The sequence below is a fragment of the Chaetura pelagica genome, unplaced genomic scaffold, assembly GCF_000747805.2.
Source record: "Chaetura pelagica isolate M959 unplaced genomic scaffold, ChaPel_1.0 scaffold135, whole genome shotgun sequence".
NCBI classification, from domain to species: domain Eukaryota; kingdom Metazoa; phylum Chordata; class Aves; order Apodiformes; family Apodidae; genus Chaetura; species Chaetura pelagica.
The window spans coordinates 528,328-554,056 of record NW_009953649.1 but is presented as its reverse complement, the minus strand read 5'-3'; the positions used below and the strand labels follow the sequence as shown (position 1 = coordinate 554,056).

General features: G+C 38.9%; 1 protein-coding gene across 1 annotated transcript in view; it reads right to left on the bottom strand.

The window, feature by feature from the left end:
- RGS17 (regulator of G-protein signaling 17) overlaps positions 1-25,729 on the bottom strand; it is a 71,449-nt gene that overhangs the window by 26,566 nt on the left and 19,154 nt on the right. The window contains exon 2 of the mRNA XM_009999958.1: positions 1,771-1,914. Within this exon, the coding sequence (XP_009998260.1) occupies positions 1,771-1,889 (119 nt within the window). The 5' untranslated portion in view covers positions 1,890-1,914. The remainder of the gene's footprint in view (positions 1-1,770; positions 1,915-25,729) is intronic.

Genomic DNA, 25,729 nt, shown 5'->3' with positions numbered 1-25,729 from the left:
CACTACTGCAACAGATTTAGCCACACATCCTAGGAGATAGTAGAATAGGAAAGGTACATAGAGAGGCACGAGGTAGGTGGATACATAGAAGAGAGAGAGGATAAACCCTGGTCTGGGGCAGGTTCTGTATCACAGAGATTACAACAGAGAACACTATAGAAGAAAAAACAGCTGAAGGGAGAGATAAGAGAGCTCTATAAAATCTTGATCATCCTGGGAACAATTATTCACTGTATTTCACAATCAAAAGACCAAGAGGGAATAAAATTAAATTAACATCTACTAGATTAAAACAAATAAAAGGGCATAATAATTCACAGTGCACAGGTCCACTGTAGAATTTATTGCTATGGGAAACTCTGGATGCCAAAAGTTTAAATGACTTCAGGAAGTCACTTCAGAAGTTGGTTTGACAAATTAATGAAAGAAAATTCCATCAAGGTCTATAAAACATACAGAAATAACCTCTGGGCTAAGAAGTTCGTAAGTTACAGATGGCGAGAAATTGTGAGTTTTGCTGTGGGTAGCTTGAGGAAGTGCTTGTCCACTTGTTTTATCTTTCCTTTTGCCACCCACTACAGGTTACTTCCTGAAATAGGATACTGAGCTGAATGAATCTCTGATCTGTAACAGGATAGCTAATCTTACATTGAGCCCCTGTCACACAGCAGAGATAACAGTGGCAAAACATCCTCCTTTTTCTTTCCATTTAATACATTTTCACCTCTTTTCTGTATGGATTGAACACACTGCAAAGTAACTTCATATAAGCATGAGCTCTCTCTCATCCTTACTCCAAATATCCTCTGGCTCCAGATTAAACTGTAAGTAGCAGCCAAAGGAGGTCTACCCTGGTACTGCCTCCAGGATGTAGCATATTGGAAAAAACTGTCCCATTTGATGCGAGTGCCTACAGACTGGTATGTATTCTTAAATATATTGGGGGCAAATAACCTCAGATTTTAGATTTGGGCCAGATGGCTGATTCAAGTGAAAATAACACAGATACACAGAGGAATGGTCACTCCAAAAAGACTGAACTGTGTATGTAACAGGATGCATAGGCTCCAAATAGTTCTGCATATATTTCAACACTAGCTGCACTCATGAAAATATGAAATAAAGACCTGATGCATCTCAAAACTCTAAGAATTCAAAGCTGTTTCTGAAAATGGCTTTAATTCTTTGGCTTTCCAAATTAACTCTTTGTTTAGGAAGAGCAAAGCAGCCCTAATTTTTGAGCCTTTTTCCCACTAATGTTACACCACATCATTTAAAAGATGAAGTGGAATTTAAGGTTTGTATTTTCAGGTTTACAGAGTACATGTTATTCAATAACTAAGCAGTAAAACAGGTCACATATTTTCACATTTATGACCATCCCCCTTTTAGCCTCCTGAATACAGAGAACTGCAATATCAAAAGTATAAGTAGAAAAAAAAACCACAATATATTTTGAATGCAAATTATAAAATGTTCAGTATCAAGTCTCTCATTCACGTACACTAGTTTTACAACTGAAATTTCCTCAATTAGTTATGGTTTAAGTAAGGCAAATATAGCTTGAATTTACTACTCTCTCCTCTTTCACGTACAGTAGTTTTACAACCAAATCAGGGAATTGTTAATCAAATTGTTACTTGAAATGTTAACTTGTGCCTCTTAGCAGCAATCCTGTCCCAGAAGTTTGCATGTTCCCAGTGCTTGGCATTTTCCATTCTCATCGTTTACCTGTGGTGGATACAGAACCAAACATACTACAGGACATACCATGAACAGCTGCAGCAACAGCACCAACAAAAGCAACATGTGTTGTTGGGCCTTTGGTTTCCAGGTGCTTGAGACACAGCTGATGTTCCTTCATTTTGTGACTGCTGCCTCTTTCTCATTTCAGCTACTTCAGTGCCCAAGTGGCTATAAGAACACAGACATAAGAGATGTACAGAATTACTACAGACCATCATAAAGTACATTCACATTTCTACAGCAATCTCTGATTCTAATTCTTACAGCTCGTGGCAACAAAAGCCCATCCACTGTGTTGGTCAAGTAATAGTTCTATTGTGTTAAAAGCAGTTTCTAGGAGACCACATTGAATCATGTCTATTCTTATTGCTTTGGCCACACTAAAAGGATTGTTTATTACCCTTTTGAACAGCAAGCAGCACAGCTTGTGTAGCACTTGCTAGAGACTGAGTTGTTCCTTACCATATGACTATCACAGCTCTTCCCATTGTACTCAAAATACAGTGGGATGGTTATTCACTTTAAACATGAGATGAAAAGTGATCTTTTTTTTTTTTTTTTTTACTTTTTGATTTCTCTGGCCAATGCTGGACCAATAACATTGGTGTAAGTGATGTTATGCCATGAGCACTAATAGCTTTTAAGAACCAATATTGTAAGTATCATGATTGGGAGTTTTGCTACTTTAGAGTTATTCTCCATAAATAACATTAAAAATAAATATGTATTATGAAAATACTTTTTCAACTTTGGGACTGTTTTCTGGTCACAGAAGATTTTCTCCTACTCACTGCCAGTCCTTCCTAGGTTTTATTAGATCAAGATATTTTTCTTTCTGGTGACTTACAATACGCAGCTAGAACTAATATTCCATGCATTACTTAGTTTTCAAAAGAAGCTAAAACATTTACTGCTAAGTTATGTTATTTAGAAATGTTCAGATGTTAGGATACTTCTAAGAGTTCACATCTTCTTTGTACAACAACTATGTTTCCCAGAGTAATGACTATTACAAGCTAGAATTTAGTACTTATGTCTTTGAAAAAGCATAAACCAATCACTGTGGGGAGAAGCCCAGTTTAAAACAGATGTTTGCAGAAGATGGCTTGGTGTGAGCAACATGTGCTGTGCTCCACACCCCCAGGGCATCATCCTGCTGCAGCCAGGAGTGCTGGGGAAGGGCAGGCTCTTCTTGATTTGCCACCTGGGTGTATCATGCACAGACAACGGAGAGATGTGCTAACTACATGCATTCATGCTGTGAGAGTTTGCATTTACATGGTTGCTAAAACACCCAAAGTCCCTCTTCTGTTACAGTGTCCATATAGACTGTTCACACACAACACGTGGCAAGGATACTAAGCTTCAGAACTTGAACTCATTCTGCAAAACTCAAGGTTGGTGGTTATTTCAGCTTTTTGCATGGCTAACCTTTCACCTACACTGTCACTGAGTAAAATCAAGTAATTTCTGAAGCCTTTGGTTAAATCAACCAATGAAGAACCATTTAACTACCTGTGGTGAGGGCTCCTGCTTATGCTACTGATATTGCTTCTTACTGATATTGCTTTTTTTTTTTTCCTAATGTAAATGTGTTTTTAACAAAGGATACCTTCACATAACTTAAAAACTGTCCATAATTTTAAAAATAGATAGGAAGAAAAACAAAAATGTTGCAGCAGAGTATGCAGCTCAGACAGTGAGTGACAGTATGGAATCACTTTCCCCAAATGACTGTGCTGAGCTTCTGCTGACTGCGCATGATGCAGTTGAATTATTTCATAGAATAATGAATAGTACTTGGTGCAGCAAGTGCAAAACTGGTTAAAGAAATAACAGGCAGATATTTTCACAGGGGACATTTGTTTCTTGTAAGTACAGATAGAAATTCTAGAAACATTTGTATAAACCCACAAAATTCATTAGTTTCAGAAACCAGTGAAATTACCCATATTAAGGTATTCGTAGGGCTGTCTCCTTGTCTGCTTAAGCAGCAGCAGGTACTTGGTGAGAAGGAAGGAAGGAAGGAAGGAAGGAAGGGAGGAAGGAAGGAAGGAAGGAAGGAAGGAAGGGAGGAAGGAAGGAAGGAAGGAAGGAAGGAAGGGAGGAAGGAAGGAAGGAAGGAAGGAAGGAAGGGAGGAAGGAAGGAAGGAAGGAAGGAAGGAAGGGAGGAAGGAAGGAAGGAAGGAAGGAAGGAAGGGAGGAAGGAAGGAAGGAAGGAAGGAAGGAAGGGAGGAAGGAAGGAAGGAAGGAAGGAAGGAAGGGAGGAAGGAAGGAAGGAAGGAAGGAAGGAAGGGAGGAAGGAAGGAAGGAAGGAAGGAAGGAAGGGAGGAAGGAAGGAAGGAAGGAAGGAAGGAAGGGAGGAAGGAAGGAAGGAAGGAAGGAAGGAAGGGAGGAAGGAAGGAAGGAAGGAAGGAAGGAAGGGAGGAAGGAAGGAAGGAAGGAAGGAAGGAAGGGAGGAAGGAAGGAAGGAAGGAAGGAAGGAAGGGAGGAAGGAAGGAAGGAAGGAAGGAAGGAAGGGAGGAAGGAAGGAAGGAAGGAAGGAAGGAAGGGAGGAAGGAAGGAAGGAAGGAAGGAAGGAAGGGAGGAAGGAAGGAAGGAAGGAAGGAAGGAAAGGGCCCAACCTCCCCCAGCTCCGATGTGTTTATCTGTTTATCTCCAGGAATAGTTTGTATTTTATCCCTAATATAATACATTTCAATACTGGAGGAGAAAACATTAATTATAATGCTAGGAAAGTGCTGCAAGGGGTTATATTTTGAAATGACAACACAGATACTGTGTGGTGGGATGATCCTTAGTGTCCAAATTAATGAACAAAGATCTTACTGGCACAGTGGGACAGCCTTTTATTTAATCCATTTCAGATTCTGTCCTTTCCACAGCTGATGTTGGTGTTCACTCTGAACACATCTGACAATGAACACTGTTATTTAGGTTGGCATAACTGGCATGTTGATCAATAATAGTGCAAGGCTGAAAATCCAAGCAATGGGACAATGTTCTTCATGGATACATGAGCGATGTTTACTCATCTGGCTTAACCACTGCCTCAAGCCAAAGTTATCAACTCTTTTTTGCTTATGCCATATTCTCTTGGGGACCTTCTAAACTGAAATCTAAAAGAAGTAAGAAAAATCCACCCTGTGATGCAAAACAGCAGTATGTTTACTGAGGATGAGCTTGGATGGGTGGAAACTTTTGTTTCGTGCTTATTTTGGTTGCATTTTGTGCTTCATGTTGTACTTGCAAATAGCAGATGTCATCTACGCAAAACCTTAATTGATTCCATTAGATTATTTAGGATGCAGAAGCAGGAATATCTTAATTCATGGCTATATTTAGAAACTGAATTGTAAACAGAGAGTTTATATTTGGTGCATTGGTATAAGGCATGAAAAAGAAATTTAGAACTTTTAATTCAGCAAGTCAGTCTGATGAAATATATTATTTTTCTGTAATTAAGTGTGAAAGGTAGTAAATAACTGGGAAGGCACAGCATATTGTGAACTGGTATTGAGCAGACCTTCTAGGATAGTGGTACAAATTGCACATACTGTTTCCCAGGTCTCAGTTTGCCTTTTGACTTTTTCAACATTTTCATTGTTCATGAGACCCTCTAGCTTGGCAAAAATACTGGTGAAGGTGGGCCTTTGCCCAATGAAATATTTTTCTCCTTGGTACTCTATATAATCTTTCAGACCACAGGTATCAGTTTCTTCTGCCAGTTTTGCATCTTGTTCTTTGCCTTCATTTGGTGACATGGTTTCCTAACAGTCTTATGATTTTTCCCTTTGTGCTGATAGGAAATAGGAAGAGTATTCTAGTTTGCTTGACTGACTCATTTTCTTGCAGGTGGGCAGGTATTACAGCCCTCTGAGCAATCCTGTAATCACGAAGGATTTCATTTTGCAGAACATCTGCTATCCCTACTCTACAGCAGAGGAAAGGAACCCAAGGGTACAGCAAGTTTATTACACAAGTTCCAAGACAGGTAGTTCCCATCAGCAGCAGAGCAAGAAAGTCTGTGCAACCCTGCGTGTATCTACAATCTTGCAGTGATGGAGGAATATGAAAACTAAAAAACCCTAAGAAATTTGGAGTAAGGCTTCCTGTCAGTTTTGAAACTAATGGCACAAGGATCTATTTCTATTTTAGACAGTGTAATCACCGCTTATTCCACTGGGTACTCAAGGGTAATTATTACAGAAATTCCCTTGTGCACAGAGCAGGATCTTGGGAAAAGAGCTCAAAAAGGAGTAACTGATGGAAGAATCATTAGGCTTATTACATTTATACCTGGGCAGCCCTATTGAATAGCAACTACAGTAATTTCAACTTACACAGACTGCCTCTAGAATATGAAAAGAAGGTAATTTCTTGCACATCCCTGATCTCTGGCAGGACTTGTGCTAAGGTTTTAGAGTGTTTTCCCCAGAATTTCCCAAGGTGTTGGACATGGCACAAAACACAGGCTGCATCATTTCAGCAGCTCTGTTGGTTGCTCATGCCTGTCCTCTGATAGAACAAGAGCAAGGTTTTGTTTTGTTTTGTTTTGTTTTGTTTTGTTTTGTTTTTTCCACTGGCTTCAAAAGCCTGTTATTACAGCTCCACAAATTCTCTGAACTTTTTCATCCCTTCAATCCCCCACTGCTCATTTTGGAGCTTCTTCTTGCATTACCCTCCTGTAAGCCTTTTTGATTGAGAGGACATTCCTTGGAGAAGCTCATGTGCTAATAAGTGAGAGAAACATCCTGAAACTCCATTAAGGATTGCTTTTTTTTTTTTTTTTTTAATTGTATCTTCTGGAGCTATTTTGTAATGCTTGTTTTTAATGAGAGATATCATACAAGGGTGCTGAGAAACACAAACCTTCATTACACTCAGCAGGGAAAGGGCATTTTGTCTTTTCGTGCAGGTATGACACAGGACAACTTAGCTGTCAGGACAGAATTGGAGCAGAATCAGATAGAGCAATCTGTCTTTTTTCAAACTTCTGCAATAGGCAAGAAAGATCACTTTGCATCAGAAAGGAGAAATCAATGACTTAAAGATACTGAGGGTGATTTACTCTGCAGGCAAGAAACTTAGCCCTTAAAATACTCTTTTTTTTGGAGTGATCTAGTACATCAGCCTTTCTGCATTGCTTCGCTTCCTTTAATTTTTTCAATAAAGGACCAAAACCTCAACTGTGTAACTTACATAAAATCAAACTTTATACCCAGATGCAACTGTTGAACTTTTAACCATAATTTATTTTTTCACTGTCTTAACTGGAATTCACTTGTTACATCGATTCCTAATAAGAATCAGTTTTAAGTTTAGAGGTATTAAAGGCTTTCAAGCCCTAAGCATTTAAGGTAAACACAATCACTTAAGAGCCTATTCAGGCTTCATTGTAAGAAATAAACATACACTGAGGAAGGCTTTTTGTATGGAGGATTTGCGGCTTCCAACTTCCATCTTAGTTTTTTCACATATTTGGAAGATCTCAACATTCATAAAAACAGAGTTACACTTCCTTGAAGTGTAGATGTATGTACATGTGTGTACATACATACACTTCCTTGAATTTTTTAATTAATTGTTTGGGAATAACTGAAGTGATCCTTACAGGATTTTGATTAATTGCTTGGAATTTCATTTCCTGAAATGGTCAATAGAAAAGTGACAAAAATATCCCTGAAAAAAATATTTTTTTCAGAGGAATTACTTACTGAATTTTTAAGGTATAAGACATCTTTTTAACTCCAAATACTAACCAAAAACCCTCAGAGAATGCCACAATATGCTACTTTCAATGATCTCTGATATGCTATCTGTTTTAAAGCCATAATTTCTTTCAGGACAGATTCACTAGTGTACCCAAACTGTGCAACACAGCTTGGATGCACCTGCCAGTTAAATAATCTCACAGAGGAGTGTCTTAAGGGTATCACAAGCTAAATGAAGACAGACAAAGAGATTTTATCAGATGTCTCTGAGCTATATACTTGCAATGAGTGAGTGAGTAGAGAAATCAAGACAGCAGAGCCATTGCCACTTTTAAGTGCTGCTGACCACTCATACAGTCTTCACAGAGCAAGAACATTGAACTTTACAGAGCAAGAACTGCCCAAAAGAAACCTTGACACCAGTGTATTCTCTCTTGCCATTGAGTCCTGAAAGCCATTCAGTATTTCACAAATAACTTCATATAAAGTAATAGAGAAGAATAAGTCTAACAGAAGAAGAATTGAGTTATCTTGGGCTCCATTTACTTATTTCAATGTATCTATAGTCTGTAACAGAACAGCTATAAACTATTGGCAACAGTGGAACTTTAATTGCACCTTAATTGATTTAAGTATAGCCTACATGGAAAATTCCAGTTAATTCCAGCAGTATGGAAAGTTTGAAATGTTTGCATTATTAAGAATTTGTGTTTTGGAAGGAAAGATCAATGCAAAAGGCAATTTCTAAAAACTATTCTGGTTAACAGTAGCCATGTCAGAATTTTAATTCTAACTCTAAATTTTAACTTAAAACCATTGCCCCATGTCCTCTCACTATACAGCCTTGTAAAAAGTCCCTCCCCAGCTTTCCTGTAGCCCCTTCAGATACTGCAAGGCTGCTATAAGGTCTCCCTGGAGCCTTCTATTCTCCAGGCTGAACAGCCCCAACACTCTCAGCCTGTCTTCATAGGAGAGGTGCCCTCTGATCATCTTTGTGTCCTTCCTCTGGATGAGCTCCCACAGCTCCATGTCCTTCCTATGTTGACGGCCCCAGAGCTGTACACAGTACTGCAGGTGGGGTCTCACGAGAGGGGAATAGAGGGGGAGAATCACCTCCCTGGCTCTGCTGGCCATGCTTCTTTACTTATTTCTCTTAAGTTGCTTGAAGCGCTCAAGACACCCACAACCTCCATTCTGTCATTCTCCTTGTAAAAATGGCAGACCACCTTTTGGTATTAACTTTTGAAACTGTGGGGTTTTAATACTTTTTGGTTACTCTGAGAAGGTCATAAAGTGGACATTTTGTCCATTGATGGATAGGAAGAAAAATAAACTGTGTGGACACTTGTTTGACAGTGTTCATACTTTAAGCACTTTATTAGGATAGAACACTGCTACATGAAAATCCATTTAAATTGAAACTCTCAAATTTAGATGAACATTATTAAATCTCTGTGTTGTGTACAGTAATATTCTTTTTATGACTTTGCCAGACAGCTTGTGTGCTCATAAAGGATATCTGAGATTTTTTATTATTTTATTGTGAACTTAGTATCATGAGGAAGCTCTGCTTAAATCTCTGCCTCATCAAGTAGATATGCATTTGTATTTCTGAATCAGACATGACTGCTCAGTAACAAAACATTAAGCCTGACAGTAATGTATTATTGAAAAGTTTGAAATGCCTGCATGTGGTTTTTAAGGAGCTGTACTAAAATTATGATTAAGAGTACTCCACAGTCTTCAGGAACATTTTACAAAAGCAAAATGTAAAACTCACCAGGAAATATTTTATCTTTTTAAAGTGTATTCTTTTCATTTATATGTGTTTGAGAAACATCTGAGAATTCCATTTTACACTCTATCTATCCCCATATTCACTGTGGGTGGCATGGCTGTAACTGCCTGAGACACATGAAGCCACTACATTTTAGAAAACTCAGAAGGTGCTTTAGGCACAGTGGGAAAATAAAGATCTTGACACATTGCTTGAAAATTAAAGAAGTGTTGGTTATAGCCCATGACATTCCTCATAAAGAAGACACCAAGAAGACTCTTGAGAACACAGGGAGAGCTTTACTGCATGCACTGGCACTGTAATTTCTAAGTAAGTTTCATGGTGCTCAAAGCCATTTCTCCGTGCAAAAAGTCAGACATAATTTTTGGGTTACATGAACTACACAGATCTGTAAAAATGACAGCAGAAATGTAAGAAAAAAATCACAGGACCAACACAAGAATTTGTAGCTAATGTAGGGTAAAAAGGTTTGCAAGTGCATTTCAAGTACCAAATAAGATTTAATGTTTCTGAACAACTTTTTCTGTACATAAGACTATTCTGACAAATTTTTACCTGCAGAAATGGCAGCATTCAGTCAAATAAATGCACACAACTTTTCATTTATGGTGCATGTGTTACTACAGGCTGAAAAACAAAGGAAGTAATTAGGAAAATTCTTTTAGTGTGAGAACAGCTTTTCTGATACCACTCTGGTCATCATTCTATCCTCTAAAGTGCATTCTACACTGTGAAATGAAGATTGTCTGCTTCCAAGTATCATGCTGATTTTAGCTTCAATTACTGAATTCTGAAGTATTCTCTGACAAGTTCTCTGTGTGTTCCAGCTCTCCTTTCCTCAAGTCACTCTTAAAAGGAAAAAAAATAAGTAAAATAAACAAAAAAACCCAAGAGATTAGTGTAGGAGGGAGAAGGTATTTGGTTAACATGGTAAAACTGAGAGGGAAATGAGTGGAAGGTGGCATGAGTCAGAAACACATTTAGGGTCTTTCTGGATGGCTTGGACCAGTAGGAGAAGGTTAATCCAAGCACTACATGAGGATAAGCTTGATCAAAAAGAAGCTGCTTCCACTGAAAAGGCAGGGATTGTCCAGGTAAAATGCTCTGCTCACACTACAGTATCCATGAATTCATGACCATAAAGCGAAAGGAATTTTTACCTTTGATAGACAGGGGTCAGACTGGGCGCGTACCCATAGGTAATGCATCTCCACTTCCCTCCCACAAGCTATGCTAGTTCTGTTAAACTTGTAGCAAGCTCCTGATACTTTTGCTCCTCTGCTTAGCACTACTGCTTGCTGGTTGGAGGAAGGGAGACCAGTCCCTACTCTGTGCAAGGGTCCTGCTCTTTCCCACCATGCAGGTTTTTGGACCAATAGCAGTTAGTTTAAAGCCTCAGTACTTCCTTGTGCACTGTGCTGTTGGCACATGCTTCCATCTTGCTATTTCTCTGCTCATTTACCTTGCTGCTATCTCAAGATAACTCATTTATCTTATCACTCTTGACTTCTTCCTTAGCTGTTAACTGAGGGTTTTCAAGAGTTTCACCAGGATTTGTATGTCAGTGTTCGACACTTTCTCCTCCACTCTCACCCCAAGCCTGTAGCTGCTTTAAGTGACCTGCAGTCCATGGCAGTCTTGAAGTTTTGGTTTCTTGCCTATGCTGTGTGACCATCTGCTCACCTGCATAACAGGTTCAGATTTGCGGAGCTTTTATTCCTCAGCATTCCTATAATAATGTCAGAGTCATGTCAAGCATTTTTCTGTGTTTGACTCCCATAGGCAGGTCTCCACCTATCAGATTGTGCAGGGTTATCATTAGCAACTGATAAGGTACAAGGGATGATTCAGCATGACATAGGAGGAATCCCTTTCCATTAATTCTTCATCTTATGTCAGTCTCTTGGTTATCTTTACTGCTGACAAGATCTGTCCATTGTTTCCTGAATATTGGTAAAGATAATTCTTTGTTATCAGGACTGGTGCTAAGCCATAGTTGCAGTAAAAATGTTACATATGATATGAGCATAAAGCATTGATTCCTTTGAAAGTAACAAACTTGTAATAATAATGTGCCAAGGTATATTCCAGATTGCCAGCTCCATTTTGGGATTGACTTCTTCCATGTTTGTCTGTGATTTCCATAGCATGTATTTTTATTCAATTGCTATGTTTCTATCAGTGCTATAAAGATCATTATTTTTTTCTTTAGGCAGAAATATTTATTATTCCTTGAATGTTTTTACTACCATGAACATTTTATACTGTTGCTTTAGGATTAAATTTACTATACCCACCCAAATCTTTGCTACAAATTTCCCCAAGTTGTGTGTTTTAAAATTACAGAATCTTGAGCAATTTCTGAAACTGCCAAGGTTCTCATAAGTTCTCATGCCAGTTTTCTTGTCATGTGAGTCTGTTCCCTCTGTGCTCCAAGATGCTAGGAGGGAAATAAAAAGACAAAATAAACCTCTTTCTTTTTTTTTTTTTCTTTTTCTTTCCTGTTACTCAGTATCTCTTGTTTGTGTCTCAGGCACTATTCTTGACATTGATGTCTTAGTCTCTTCCAATCTCCCCTTTCTCCTCCCCACATCATGGCAAAGCCTTACCTTCATTTCCTCATCTCTTTTTACAGAAGCATCTATTGTTCTCATGCTTGGAGAAGGTTTGTTGCCTGAAATTCCACATTTCCACTGTTCTGACTCTTTCACCATTCTTGGTTGTTCTGCATTAGTCTGCTCTATCTACCTTTTAGTTGTACATCCAGTGCAGCAACTCACACTTTTCCATCTGCTGCTACCAAGCTTCATGTTCTTCATGTTGTGTCACATGAGAGGGCCCTCCACTTCTAAAGTGAGCATGGTCCTTATCTTTAGTAGTAGGATAGTTTGTAGAGATACTGAGTGCTGTGGCCACATGCTTCTTCAAGGCTTCATCACACCCCTGTAATTGATGTTGTGTCCCCCTCCAGGCTCCATGTGCCTATTTTGAGACCTTCCTGGGGCTTCAACAGTGTGGAGAGAGGTGAGAGCTACTGATCACAGCCACAAGCACAGAATAGTCATTGGGAAAAGCTATCAAGGGCTCTTTTATCCCTTTCTGCTATTCAGGAAGTTACCAGGAACAACAGGAATTAAATAAAAAGGGCATCAGGCAAGAGTGGGAAAATGGGAAGGAGACATAGATTTACCTGATTAATTCTTGGGTTAGAATTGTTTTGGAGCAAGAAACTAGAGCAGGTGTCAGTGAAGTGATAAGCTATGTGGCTTGAAAGGCTTCAAAATTTTAATGGGAGGATTTTTTGAAATAAAGAAGAAAAGGCAAACAAGTTTCAACTCTGGGTATATTGAACTATTTTTGTCTATATATGTTAACAAAGTAATCATTTCAGCAACATTTACGTTGGTAAAAAAATATAAAAATTCTACATAGATCTCATGAAAAGCTGAGGCATGCCTCACTCCTGACACACCTCTGACCAGTGGAAGCCACTGGTTCAGGCCCTAAAGTTACTTTCTTCTAAGATTCCCTGACAGCAGGAAAAAAATCAAAGAGTTTTTAAAAACAGTGACACTGTGTTCTTCAAGCTTTGATTTGCATTCACCTGCAGCAACCCCAAGCATCAGTAGAGGATACCCTCAGCCAACAGCAATGACAGACTTCCACAGAACCACATGCCTCCCCCTGATTTGCACCAGCTCAGCTCCCTCTCCTTGGCCTCCTTAGCTTCCCAATCCCGAGGCCACTGGCTTTCCCTGGCCGAGATGTCTATCAGCTCTGCTGTGAAACTGCTAACCTGCAGAGCAATACAGCAGGTAGATGTCTGTCTATCTAGTGCTGCTGCAGCAAGACTCACTGTGACTCATCTTTCAAAGCCACTGGGCAGCATGGGAAATAAAGAGATTTGTGGAGAAAAAGAAAAATCAGACTTCCAGGTTAAATCCTCTTGCCATTACAAAAGCTTTCTAGAACTCAATGTCTTTTCAGTGAGAGAAATTTGGTTTTCTTTCCTTTCTATTGTTCTTGTGTTGTCCCTTCCCTTGCTGTAAGGATTCCCATGTAGAGAACTGCAGCCTCCCTAGTATACCTCATCACTTGAGCATCTACCTCAGCTGCCTGAATCCTCAGTAGTGTCTTGCTTGTTAGCTTGCTTGGAAGAATGGCTTTCTCCAGAGCTATTCACAGTTCCCTTTTCCAGCTACCACAAATTTATGTGACTGTTGGTACTTTATAACATCAGGTTGTGGACACTTTTAGCACAGTCTGTCTCACAGTCTGTCTTAAACATAATCAAAGTGGTATCTCTAAGTTCATAGGGATTCCCAAAATACCACACTGAGGTAGAGGGCTTGAGATGTTTTGAAACTAATGTGAGGAGTCCCTAAAGCCAGTTACCATGTTATATGTTGGAAAGGATGCACAGAGGTTCAGAGAAATATGATTTCTTCTCATCTACTTTCTCCTCCCATGGCACTTTTTAGTCTGTCAATTTTAAAAACACAGATTTCCAGCCATGCCAGTAAACAATTTTTCATAGCAAGCTGTGCATGTGTTCTTTCATTCTCATCAACAAGAAAGAATGGATTATGTCTTCCTGTAGAAACTGACAGCTATGGAACTACAGAAAACTTACATATTATTTCAGAAAGGAGAAGGGATCAATACAGCTGTTTTTTTGGTTTTGGTTTGTTTGTTTTTCTCATGGGAAAGGATATTTTAATTTGGAGGACATGCACCCGTAACAAGTAATATTCCAGAAGTTAATCTCTTCCTCCCTTTTTTGTTTGATGGTGTACCTGAAGCAGTATTTGCTTAGGGAAGGTTTCTGTATTATTATTTTTTTCAAAGCTTAAGAAGAGGAAAAAAATTGCCAATCATTTGCTGCCCAGAAAAGGGAAAAATACATTCAAAGGCAGAAAAACCTTTTGAAGACCACTTATAAGTGAATTAATAAGAAGTCTTACATAAAAAGTCTATTTTTAACACATAATTTTGATCAAGTTTAAAGAATGGAACTTGAAATTACTCTCCTTTAATATAAATTTCATTATTCATCATAATCCAAGTCTATTTATTGTACCAGTATTAAACCTACCAAGATGTAAGGGCCTCGAAACTTGAAACCTTTGAAATCTCTGGAAATAGCGCAAATTTTGGTACAGACGTGCCACGTCTAGTCAGATCTGTGCATTTACAAGCTCTCTACTCATGCTGAGCACTAGCACAGATTTAGAATCACCAGCTCTGTTACTCACAGCAAGGAATTAAAGTAGCTCTTCCACTTGAGTATGCAATGGGATAGGTTGAGCCAATTTAATTTAGATAAATAGGTCCCTAAATATCAGCAGACAAGACCTCTCGCACCACTGTCTTCACAGATGACTGAGTGAAATGAGATGGCATACACAAAGCTAGTGGAGAGGGACAGACAGGCATGTACAGCATGGGCTCAGAAGCACCATCAGCTTAGGTAACTGAAACAAGAAGGCAGAAACAGGATGAATGTGAAGAACTTTGAGCAGTATGGTCCAGAACAGCCCACCACTGAAAAATAAATTCCCATAAATTCCCATTCATCCAGCCACAGCTGTGATCCAAGAGCTATCTTCACTCATTGAGGCAAAGGGTGAAAGGGTGTTTCTGGGGAAGGGTGTGTAAGGAGAAGAATAGTGCTTGCTGTCTAGCCCAGCTGTATTGACTAAAGCAGAGCCAAACCTCACCATAGCTTTATTTTGTGTATTTGGAGTATTTACACTAGATCCAGTCCCACCAATTGTACAGTTTCATCGCATGCTTTGGGAATGGTAAAAAAGTTATGCAAAAAACCTAGAAAATAAGATTGAAGCTATCAAACTTCACAGCAGGCTAAGGAGGAGGTTTAATATTAGAAACTACTTCAGTCTCTTTTTTAAAAAAAAAATGGTTGTTTTTTTAAAAAAAAACAACCATTATAAAGAAGTTTTTCATCCCATAAAACAAAAATTCAAAATATTCCAGGTTAAGAGCCTTGTCTAGCTCCCAATTCAGGTCAAAAATTGTATGTCCAGTTTTTTATTTGCCTTAGTGAATTCTACTGAGGCAAAGAGTAGAGTATGTAATCCTATAATACTTGTATGCTCTTAAATATTGATTCAGTTGCTTTAAAATCCCTACACTAATTATTTATAGCATCTTTTCTTCAAAAGCTTTTCACAATAAAGAATAATGAAGCCTTTTTGAGTGAGGAAATTGGAAATTATGGCATAAGGCTAGTAGAAGGCAGTACATGTTAAGGACCAAGACATGTCTTTGCTCTTTTGAAAAAGATAACATGTTTGGTAAGATAGGACTTTCAAAAACATCCAGTGGTTCTAATATGCTCCATCCACTGACCAAACTCTTCCAACTTCTTTAATTTGAAGCAAAATGAAGATGCAGCTGACCCTGAGGAAGGTGACATCTCCAAAGTATTTTTACTCTTAAAACCTTCTTGGGTAGAAAAGATTTTGGGGATTGAATCTTTAAAAAATGCAGAAAACTGCAAAACTCTATATGTTTTAAGTATTAGACATCAGGTTGCTTCATGCAGGTGGTTTGTAAGGTTGCATGATGTGGATAAGACTCCTCTGACATTCTAGTTTTCAGGAAGCAAAATTGACGCTTGCTACAGCAGAATAAATCCTTATCCTTTTAATCAAAAGATGAATATTTAACACAACTGTATAGCCTCAGAGATCTGCTATATGCATTTCCTTGTTGATACCTGAGTGGTGTGCACCTAAATGCAATTACAAATAAGAACCAGGGCTTCATGGAAGGACATTAAAGGCAGTATTTCTCAAAAAAAAAAAAAGAGGCCACTGCTTTGTTTCAAGAGCTCTCAAACTAAATGATGCTTTCATGTTAGGTTTTATGTTTGACTCATGCCTCTTACAAAGTTCTGGCACATTCAGTAAACATACAACTGAAAAAGCAAAATTCAGCATTTCTTGTCCCCAGCACACTTGACACAAGTCAGCATGCCTAATGCCAGTCTGCCAGTCCTTGCTAGTTCTAATAAACATCTCTTGAAGGGGCTTCATTCCACATTGCAGACAAGAATAATTAAAAAAAAGAAAAATCCCTGTAGAATGACTTGCTTGTACTTGGAGCCAACTGATGGAGAAGAAGTGCCCTGTGCTGCACAGGGGAGCTCAACAGATGTGGAACAAACAAGGCTGATGTGGCAGTAACCCACAGCATCTGCAGGGGCAGGGGTTTCCATGATACTATTCCACTGGAGGCCACTTGAAGCCTCTTCTGAAGGAAGGACAACTTAGAAAGAAGAAGAAAAGATACAGCAGATATTAGCTGTATCAGGAATGCTTTTCCTCAGCAGCACTGTAGGCACTATCCTTTCTGTTTGTTATTGAGCTCTTGTCTCATGGGGAGGAGTCACCTTGAAAGCCCTGTTCCTTGTTACCTGTTACTATCTGTTGCTTTATCTTTCTAATATACTGTCAGCAGTATACCAACTTGTGTATCAGCATTCAACACTGGATAGCTGAGCATTCTGTATATTTGTAGCTAATAATACAGTAATTGTTTATTCCAGGGCTGTTTTTGACTGTTAGGAAGCATTCTTCTGTCCATCAACTTTCCTGAATTTTGCAAGGTCTTCCTAAGGGCATATTCTAATACTTCTTTCAGTTTATTCACACTGGGCAGCTGTACTTGTGTTGTTTGTAGAGTGCTGCCTCTGGTGGACTTTGAGTTCTGAACGCCCTTCTACTTCAGATCTAATTTTAAATGTGTTTTATGTTTGTCCTCATTTTCCACAGTATCAAAGTCCTGTTTATCATTCAAAACTTCAGGCAGGGAAACTTCCTTTTTCCATCAATAAACATATTGCTAAGAGTTAACTCCAGACCTTTCACTGGGCCAAGGGCCTTGCCTCAAATTGCAGTCCTAGTCTGGTTTTGTATCTGAACTCACCTTCCCAAAATTACTTTTGAAAGCTAGACCAGTCAGTATGTTCATTCTTACTTGCATATAATATCTTGTTAAAAACCACTTTGTTTCTGGGGCTAATTTTTGTGCATTGCTCATGTTTTTAACATAGCCTGGTGGTTAACCATCTCTACTCAAGTTAGAAAAATAATGAAAACAAACAGATTCTTCAGTACCATCTATTTTCAGAATCATGAATGCTTCTCCCTGTCTTCTATTTTGGATAGGACTGACCCCTGCCAAAAGGAAAAAATGCCTGAAACTTCTCCATTAGCCTTCTCCAGTTCCAGAGTTCCAGCTCTCTGTGGAGGATGATCAGCTTCTTTCCTCTCCTAAAGCTGGGATAACAGTTTCCATTACTACTTTGGTTGCTTTGAACCTGTGCCTGGCTGCGGTGGGTGCCCCCCATGAGGCTGTTGCGAGACCTCCCTCCTCCAAGATGAACACATGGCTCCATCCCCAGCCCAGCCCTCCTAAGAACATTGTCCTGCAGAGGGAACTATGGAAATAAGCTGCCCCAGTACAGGCAATTCTCACTGCAGGAGGAACATGGCAATATGAGGGAGATTTGTTGTTTCTATTTGTATGTAAATACATCTGCCACCCTTCCCTCCCATGGAAAGACAGTGCTTTTAATGAGACACAAGCAGGAAGTGGTTAAAGACATGTTGCCAGGCAATTTTTTTCAAGTTGATTAATCATTACACGTAATCTGAATGTAGTTAATGAAAGTAATGAGAATCTAGAAGTCTAGTACTCCACTGATACTGTGTGCTATGACACGGAAGCTAATTCAGCTGAACCAGGAAGTGGCTTATGAAAAATGATGCAGGTGATGTAGCTGGCCACAGTTGTTCATGCTCTTGTGAAGTAACTAGATATTCTACTTGCGATCTCTTTATCCACAAATAAAACTTCCAAATAACTTGCTCTATCCTGAAACACTTGCAAATTACTTAATCATATTTAAAACTATGCACTTTTTTCCTACAAAAAGAATAATCTTAAATGCTGATGATGATAGCAGATAGCAAACAAACCTTTTCAGAGTTATTTTGAAGTTATATAGATTAAGCCATGAAAGAGATTCTCTGGAAATGAACAGTTACACCATGCTGCAAATTTCTGAACAGCACTTAATCTGGTTCTGCCAAGGACTAATCAGAAGTTCCCTGTGACTGCTGGTAAATGGCATTTTTGCATCATTGCAGTTTCCAGAGGTGTGGTAGCAGTGGGAAGATTTTGCTGGTTTCTGAGCATCTGGTTTGATTAATCCACTGCCCCTTTCAGATTTTGTTCAGTTTCTGCCACTGACACCATGATTCATCATTTTCCCAAATGCTGGGAGCATTCCCTAGATTTATCTTCTATGATGCACTGTTTTCTCCTCACAGTCCAAGTCCTATAATGTATCACTGAAGAACCATTACTGGAAGTGCATAATGGGAAATGGTGGGTGTAGAAAATCTCGATGCAATGGAAAGGTGCTAATATACAATTAATGCCTGGGATAATTTGACTGGAGTTGTTCAAATGATGCTTTGGTATTTCTAAATCAAAGTTCTGAAGTTTTGCAGTTATTTCAATCATTTGAGATGAACACAAATATTTAAATAACTCAGATTTCCATTGGATTGATATTCTCATTTTTGCCCAAGTTAATTTCTGTTTTAGAGCCAGAAGAGGAGCTGACAAACTCTATTCTCAATTCTACCAGCTCAGTGGTCTTTTAAATTTCAAATTAATCCAGAAGAACAATTTTGCTGGAGTGGGTCCTTTCCTACTCACATCACTTATTATTTTAATTTACTATATTGAAAGTATTATTTGTATTCATGAACTGCTGTGTTAGTGACAAAAGGCCAAATTCTGATCTCCCTATTTAGTGGCAAATGCAACTACTTGCCTGCCTCTATTGCAGGGGTTCTTCCTTTGCAGAGGTGTCAGTGAACCTGGGTTTTCTTGCACAGATCAGCAATGCCAGCCATGCTGGCACTTCTAAAGACTCCTCTTTGCCTACCTACTTCTCATTCAGCAGTTCAAGACCACAGTCCCCATTTTAATCAGCCTTTTGGTAGGCTGAAGTAAATCAAGATAGAGCTGGGTCAAGTAACTTACAGCCACTAAAATATCCATGCTCTTCCTTTCCCCTCCCCTTCTTATTCCTACTGGCACATGTACACAAAACAAAGTAAAAAAGAATTTTAATCAATTTATGGGCATTATAAAGGATTCCTGTATGAGTGACATTCATGTCCTCTTTCTTTCCTCAGGAAAAGAGGGTAGTAACATCAAGTATTCTCATTTAACTGTTGAGTCCGAGCCAGTGATCTGTTTTCCTCTTGATACATCTAGAGCTTTCATGTCAGTGAGGCCTATGCAAAGGATACTATTTTTATTCTTATGGCTGAAAGAAGAACTGCCACTACACTAAAAACCTGAGTATCTTCTATCTTTTTGCTTTATTTTTCCCTAAAATTCACATTGAAGACTGGCTGCTTTAGTGAATTATGTATCTAGGGGGTCTCTGTCCATTTTCTCAGTTCTGCTCCAGAACTATCCATGGTGCATTCCTTCTCAAGGAGTTGTTTTTTTTTCTAAAGAAAGAATTATTCACCGCAGCTTCCAAACATCATTTATTCAAACTCTCTTGAAACATATTGATTAGGATGTTCAAAGTAAATGATTTGTGGCAGTGAATAAATGCTCTCTGGGGAAGAAAGGTGTCTGCTGAGGATGAGACTTGGAGAAGAGTATCCTAATGCATTCTCAAGTGCATGAGGCAAAGGTTAATTATATCTGCTCCCAAAATGGCTGTGAAAAGAATTCCAGCTAGAAAGTTGGAATTGCAGAGGGAGACTGTAATCACTATTGTCCTGTTGTGCTGCAGCAGGAAAAAATAAAAATAAAAAATGAAAGATTTAAGAGGAGTTGATTTTGAAGAATAAAAAGGGTTTGAAATTTCTCCAGCATCTCATTTCCTCTCCCTAGGAGTGCAGAAATTCCCACTCATCCCACATGTACCCAACTCTTTTGATACTGCTCTTATCATTGCACTTTTTCCACCTCCGCGGGTACAGCTCCTGCTGCAGGTACTGCTGCTCAGTGCACCTTAACACCGCCTCTGCTAGCGACGCAGCTGTGGCAGCAGCAGCAGTAACAAAGGTGGTGGGTGGTGCAGCAGCAGCAAAAAACACCCCCATTATTTTCTTCTTGACAATTTAGCCTGAAAATGTGAAGATGCTTTATAAGCAGTGCTAATTTGTAATTGGAAAGGTAATTATTCTGTTAAGGCACTACAACAGGAACTTGAAGCTCTGCGACTGAGTGCACGTGCATAGTTTTCTGCTGCCCTGCAATTAGCAGAACATAAGTTGTATAGTGGGCATCACTGTCACAAAGGCTATTCCATGGAGAAAAGAGAAATCTAGATTTTAATCTTTTTTTCATCAAAATGAGATATTGAGGACTCCCATTTTCTGTGAAATGTCAACTTTTTAACCACTGGTACCGGGCAGAGGTACCTGCAGAGGACACATTAATCAGCGCAGATGCTTTCCACAGCATGAAGCGATGTTCCATGCTGGTTCCCCTTGCTGTCGAAGCAAACAGAATCAGTAACACTTTCATCTCACTATGAGATTTTTCTGGGGAAGAAGTTGCATTGTATAACATCACCTCAGTTTTATGCCCTCACTCCCTAGCTTGCTTTTCTTCCTTGGGCTTTGCGTCATATTTCTTTTGCACAGCGTCCAACTGCCAGCCAGTTCCCATGTCAATCTAGAACAGGTCTGGTCAGGAATTGTTCAATTAAACATTAATTTAAAAAGTCTATGTCAAAACTGAAACTGACTGCTGAAGCAATTATTTTTGACAGATGTCCTTTTAAAAAAATTCTTATAAAGAAATCTTTGGTTTTAAATTAGTTGATTTATTTTGGAAATTGAAAGAAAGGAATTCCAAAACACCAATATTTTAATTAATTTAACCAAATTTCCACATTTTCTATTTAGGAAGGGTTCTTATGTTCGAGAAACTTTTTTTTTAGTATTCAGGACAGAAATATTTTTGAAAATGCTACAGATACTCATGTGACAGGACAATACTTTCTGTCTCTGCATCTAGACTGGAGCTGTCCAGGACTCTGCTGTCAACTCATTCCTAGATACCCCAGGAAGTTAAAAGTAGAATACAATCACTTTATGATAAAATCAATTTTTCACTTGCATAAACTCCACTATTTTCTAGATTTAAAAGTTATATTCTTCTCTGGAGAGGAACATCTCTTGTTTTCAAGCAGTTGTGCTGAAAAAACCCTGAGTGCTTCCATATGAATAGGGAAAAATGCCATGGTGTGACTAAAAATGGGGAAACAATTCAGAGGATAAATGAGAGCTCGGGTTATAGAATTTGTAATTAGTTGGTTGGGATAAAATCAAACCAGTATTTAGAGAATACATTGGGAATTCTCACTGTGCCCAAACCATGTTTGCTTGCCTTTTATGATGTAAACAAATACCTTAAATTTGATTCTAATTAACTGATGCTACTGATTCAGTAGAGTATACCTGGTTATTTTACAGCAGAAAACAGTTTACTTCATAGCAAGTTATGCATTTAACTTAAAATAAATATTTAAAAAAGCTTTTTAGGTTGCCAAAATTTTCCACATAATAAAACAATCATATTTGAATGGCAAATAATACATACAAAGGTACTGGGTTGTACTCTTTTCTCTAAAGCAAAAACCAAGTAGTTAGAAGCAACCTGATTATTCTAAGTATCTGACAATGAGAAGAAAGACTGTTCAAAATTTTTGACAATTTAATGTCTTCTATTACAGCCACACAGGCTACCTTTCCTAATTACAGAATCATAGGATTGTTATGGTTGGAAAAGACCTGTAAGATCACCAAGTCCAACTGTCCACCCAGGGGAAAGAAAAAACTCAACAAACAACAAACCACAACCACAGAAAACCAACAATAACACACAGCCCACCAAAAACCCACCACACCCATTAAAGCATGCCCTGAAGTGCCACATCTACAAATTTCTTGAATACCTTCAGGGATGGTGACTACACTACCCACCTGAGCAGTCTGTTCCAGTGCCTAACTACTCTTTCAGTAAAGAAATTCTTCATAATATCTAGTCTAAAGCTCCCCTGCTGCAACTTCAGGACATTTCTTCTAGTTCTATCGTTATCCACTTGGGAAAAGAAGCCAACACCCACCTCCCTACAACCTTGTTTCAGGTAGTTGTTGAGAGCAATGATGTCCCCCCTCAGCCTCCTCTTCTGCAAAAAAAAAGATCCCAGTTCCCTCAGCCTCTCCTCACAGGACTTCTGCTTTAGACCCTTCAATCAGCTTGGTTGCTCTTCTTTGGACATGCTCTAACAAATCAATGTCCTTATAGTGGACAAAACTGCACACAGTACTCATGGTGCAGCCTCACCAATGCCAAGTACAGGGGCACAATCACTTCTTTACTCCTGCTGACCACTATATTCCTGATGCAGACCAGGATGCTATTGGTCTTCTTGGCCACCTGGGCACACTGCTGGCTCATGCTGAGCTGGCTGTCAAACAGCACACCCAGCTCCTTTTCCTCTGGGCAGCTTTCCAGCCACTCTTCCCAAGCCTGTAGCATTGCCTAAGGCTGTTGTGGCCTAAGTGTGGGACCTGGCACTTGGCCTTACTCAACATCATGAAACTGGCCTTGGCCCATTGATCCAGCCTGTCCAGGTCCCTCTGCAGAGCCTTCCTATCCTTGAGCAGATCAACACTCCCACCCAATGTCATGGCATATGCAAACCTACTGAGGGTGCAATCATTGCCCTCATCTAGGTCATTAATAAAGACAGTGAACAAGACTGCAACCAAAACAGCCCTGAGGGACATCACTGGTGACTGGCCGCCAACTGAATCCAACCCTGTTCACTATAGCTAGTCCCCTTTTGAATACACCAGTGGACAAGTAGATTATTCCTCTGGGAATAATGGAGAAGAAAAAATAGACGTTCACTCAGTCAAGTAGAATGCAGAGAATTATAATATGATATTATAATATCTGCTGTTATGTTATTATAATTATATTGTCTGAGGTTTAAGGTAAAACTGTGCAAAAAGAAATCTAGTATGTGAGAACCATAAACTGTCATATAAATATTCCTGCCCTCACCTACAGCGACTGAGTGACCACAATCAAGTTTACTGAATATTTTAATAAGGTAATTTAGCCCTGATTGCACCTCAGCACATGAACAATCTGGAAGGTTTTATGTCTGAACAACTGAGTCACAAATGGAAAATTGAGTGACTGCTGCCTGAACATCTCCGCTTCAAAGATGAAGAAATTTCCTGGGTACTTCTTCCACAAGACAGGTATCTATTCTTTGTATCACTGCTATCTAGAGGTGTTGAATCATAAATATATCTAGGAATTATTAGTCACTATTTACCATCCCTTTACTGTTTTACTGGAAAGCTATATAAAGTGGTAATTTAAAATGAGAAAGTTAATAGTGAGCAGTAAGCTTTACATGAGCTAAATGAGCAGAGGCATCATTAAAAGAGCAGCTTTTGTGTACATCAAAGAGTAATAATTTTAACCAGTAATCCAATAAAGCTGCCTAGATGTATTTCCAGTGCAACTCAATCCTAACTATTGTAAAGTCACCGTTTGTTTGGTGAGAAAGTAGCTTTATGCACTTGCATAGAATTTCTATCAGCCTCCAAGCATCTGAGATACAAAATAGGTTCCCACATAATCGTGAAAGGAAGATGAGTTTTGGTTTCCTAGAACTGGTCATACAAACACAAAAGAGAGGTCATACAAACATAAAAACCATAAGGGTTTGGTCAGATTCTTTGCAGAGTTCTACAGGAAACCACTGAGTGAGGATTGAGAGCACAAGGTTTCCTTGAATAACCCAAATGTCCCCAGTTAGAATTGTGAATATTTGATATGAAATACAGTTAAATGGCTACTTTTTGTTTATTTTTTTCCTTCCTTTTTATAACAGGAGTAATGAGGGACCAAGTTCTTAACACAGAATGGAAAGCCCTTGCATTTTTCACTCTGATAAAGAATGGGGGAATGGTACAGAATCAGGTTTTTGCCTTATTTTCTTGATAGTCAAGAAGCTTGATACTGAGAACTGAGATGTCAAACTGCTATAGAACAAGAAGCAGCCAAGTGACTATTTCCATTAAAAGCCAAGCAATAGTTTGGATGCACTGTTTCCTAAATGAATCAGGATTACTCCTTGGCAAGAGCAGAGGACAGTTTACTCCTTGCTCAAGAGGGTGACATATGCATGATGCAGGAATTTGCAGGTGCTCGCCCTGTTTTCCTTTACAAAAGCAGTCCTGTCAGCTGTCTCAGCTTTTTTGGTACCCTTTCTTTGGGTGTCATCCTTCCTTATACTGCTTCATTGTTATTCAGCGAGTGGCTATGCTTTAGTTTCAGAGACACCTACTGTAGGGCTCTAGTGGGAGTTAGTAGCCACTTGGCATAAAGGAAAATGGTAAAAATGGTTTATGCTCTATCACGTCAGGAAACTGCGATTTGAGTCAGTGAGGTTCAGGAACCATGTAGCTTTAACAAACTGACCTCAGATTTCACGAGTAATCTCATTCTGGTTTCCTGCTGTAGCTGTGCCTGTCTAGTAGCTTAGCTCTGAGTTCCCATTAGTTCAATGAGTTTATGGAGGCAAAGCTCTGGTCAAGAGAATAACAATACTTTGGTCTTTAGCACCAAGTCAGACTGTGTCACCAAAATGAAATGCAAAAGATTCAAAGTTTTCCATCCCGTGCTAAATGGTGTTCACTGTTGCTCACTCAAACAGGTCCTTCTGTGACTGCTGACTAATCACCTTGTGAGCACAGTTGCATTTTTCATCCTTTACTTTGGTATGCTTCCTTTAGGAAAGGTAGCAGGACAATGTTTAAAGAAAAAAAACACCAAAATCCCAACCCCAAATCCAGCAAAAAACCTCACACACCATAGGTTCTTGAAAAGCTGAACTCTAAACCTGGAGTAACTAATCCATAATCTCCCAACTAGGATCATACTAACTTACATGCAAAGCAGATGTTGCCTCCTTCAGATACAGAGGCTATTTGTATGAAATGGGGACAATAAAGTACTTTTTTTGGATGTGATACTCAAAACATAACCCAAAGGAGATCAGAAACTGCAATAGATGGAGAAATTGAAGTAATATATAAACAGTTAATAATTCTTTAGAACTGGCAGATGTTCCTGCTAAGAATACTATCCCTTTGGAAGATAACTTAATAGACAGAAAGCATAGGACAACCAGTTTGCTTCTAATGGCATTGTAATGAGGCTGAGATGGCTATATTCCAGACAGATGCTATTATTTGTTCCAGATTTACCATAAGTGACACTATGATATTTCCAAAATCAAGCCTGAAAGCCCATTAAAAGCATCTTTCTGCTTTGACACATAGCAAAATTTAGGAACAGGTTTTTT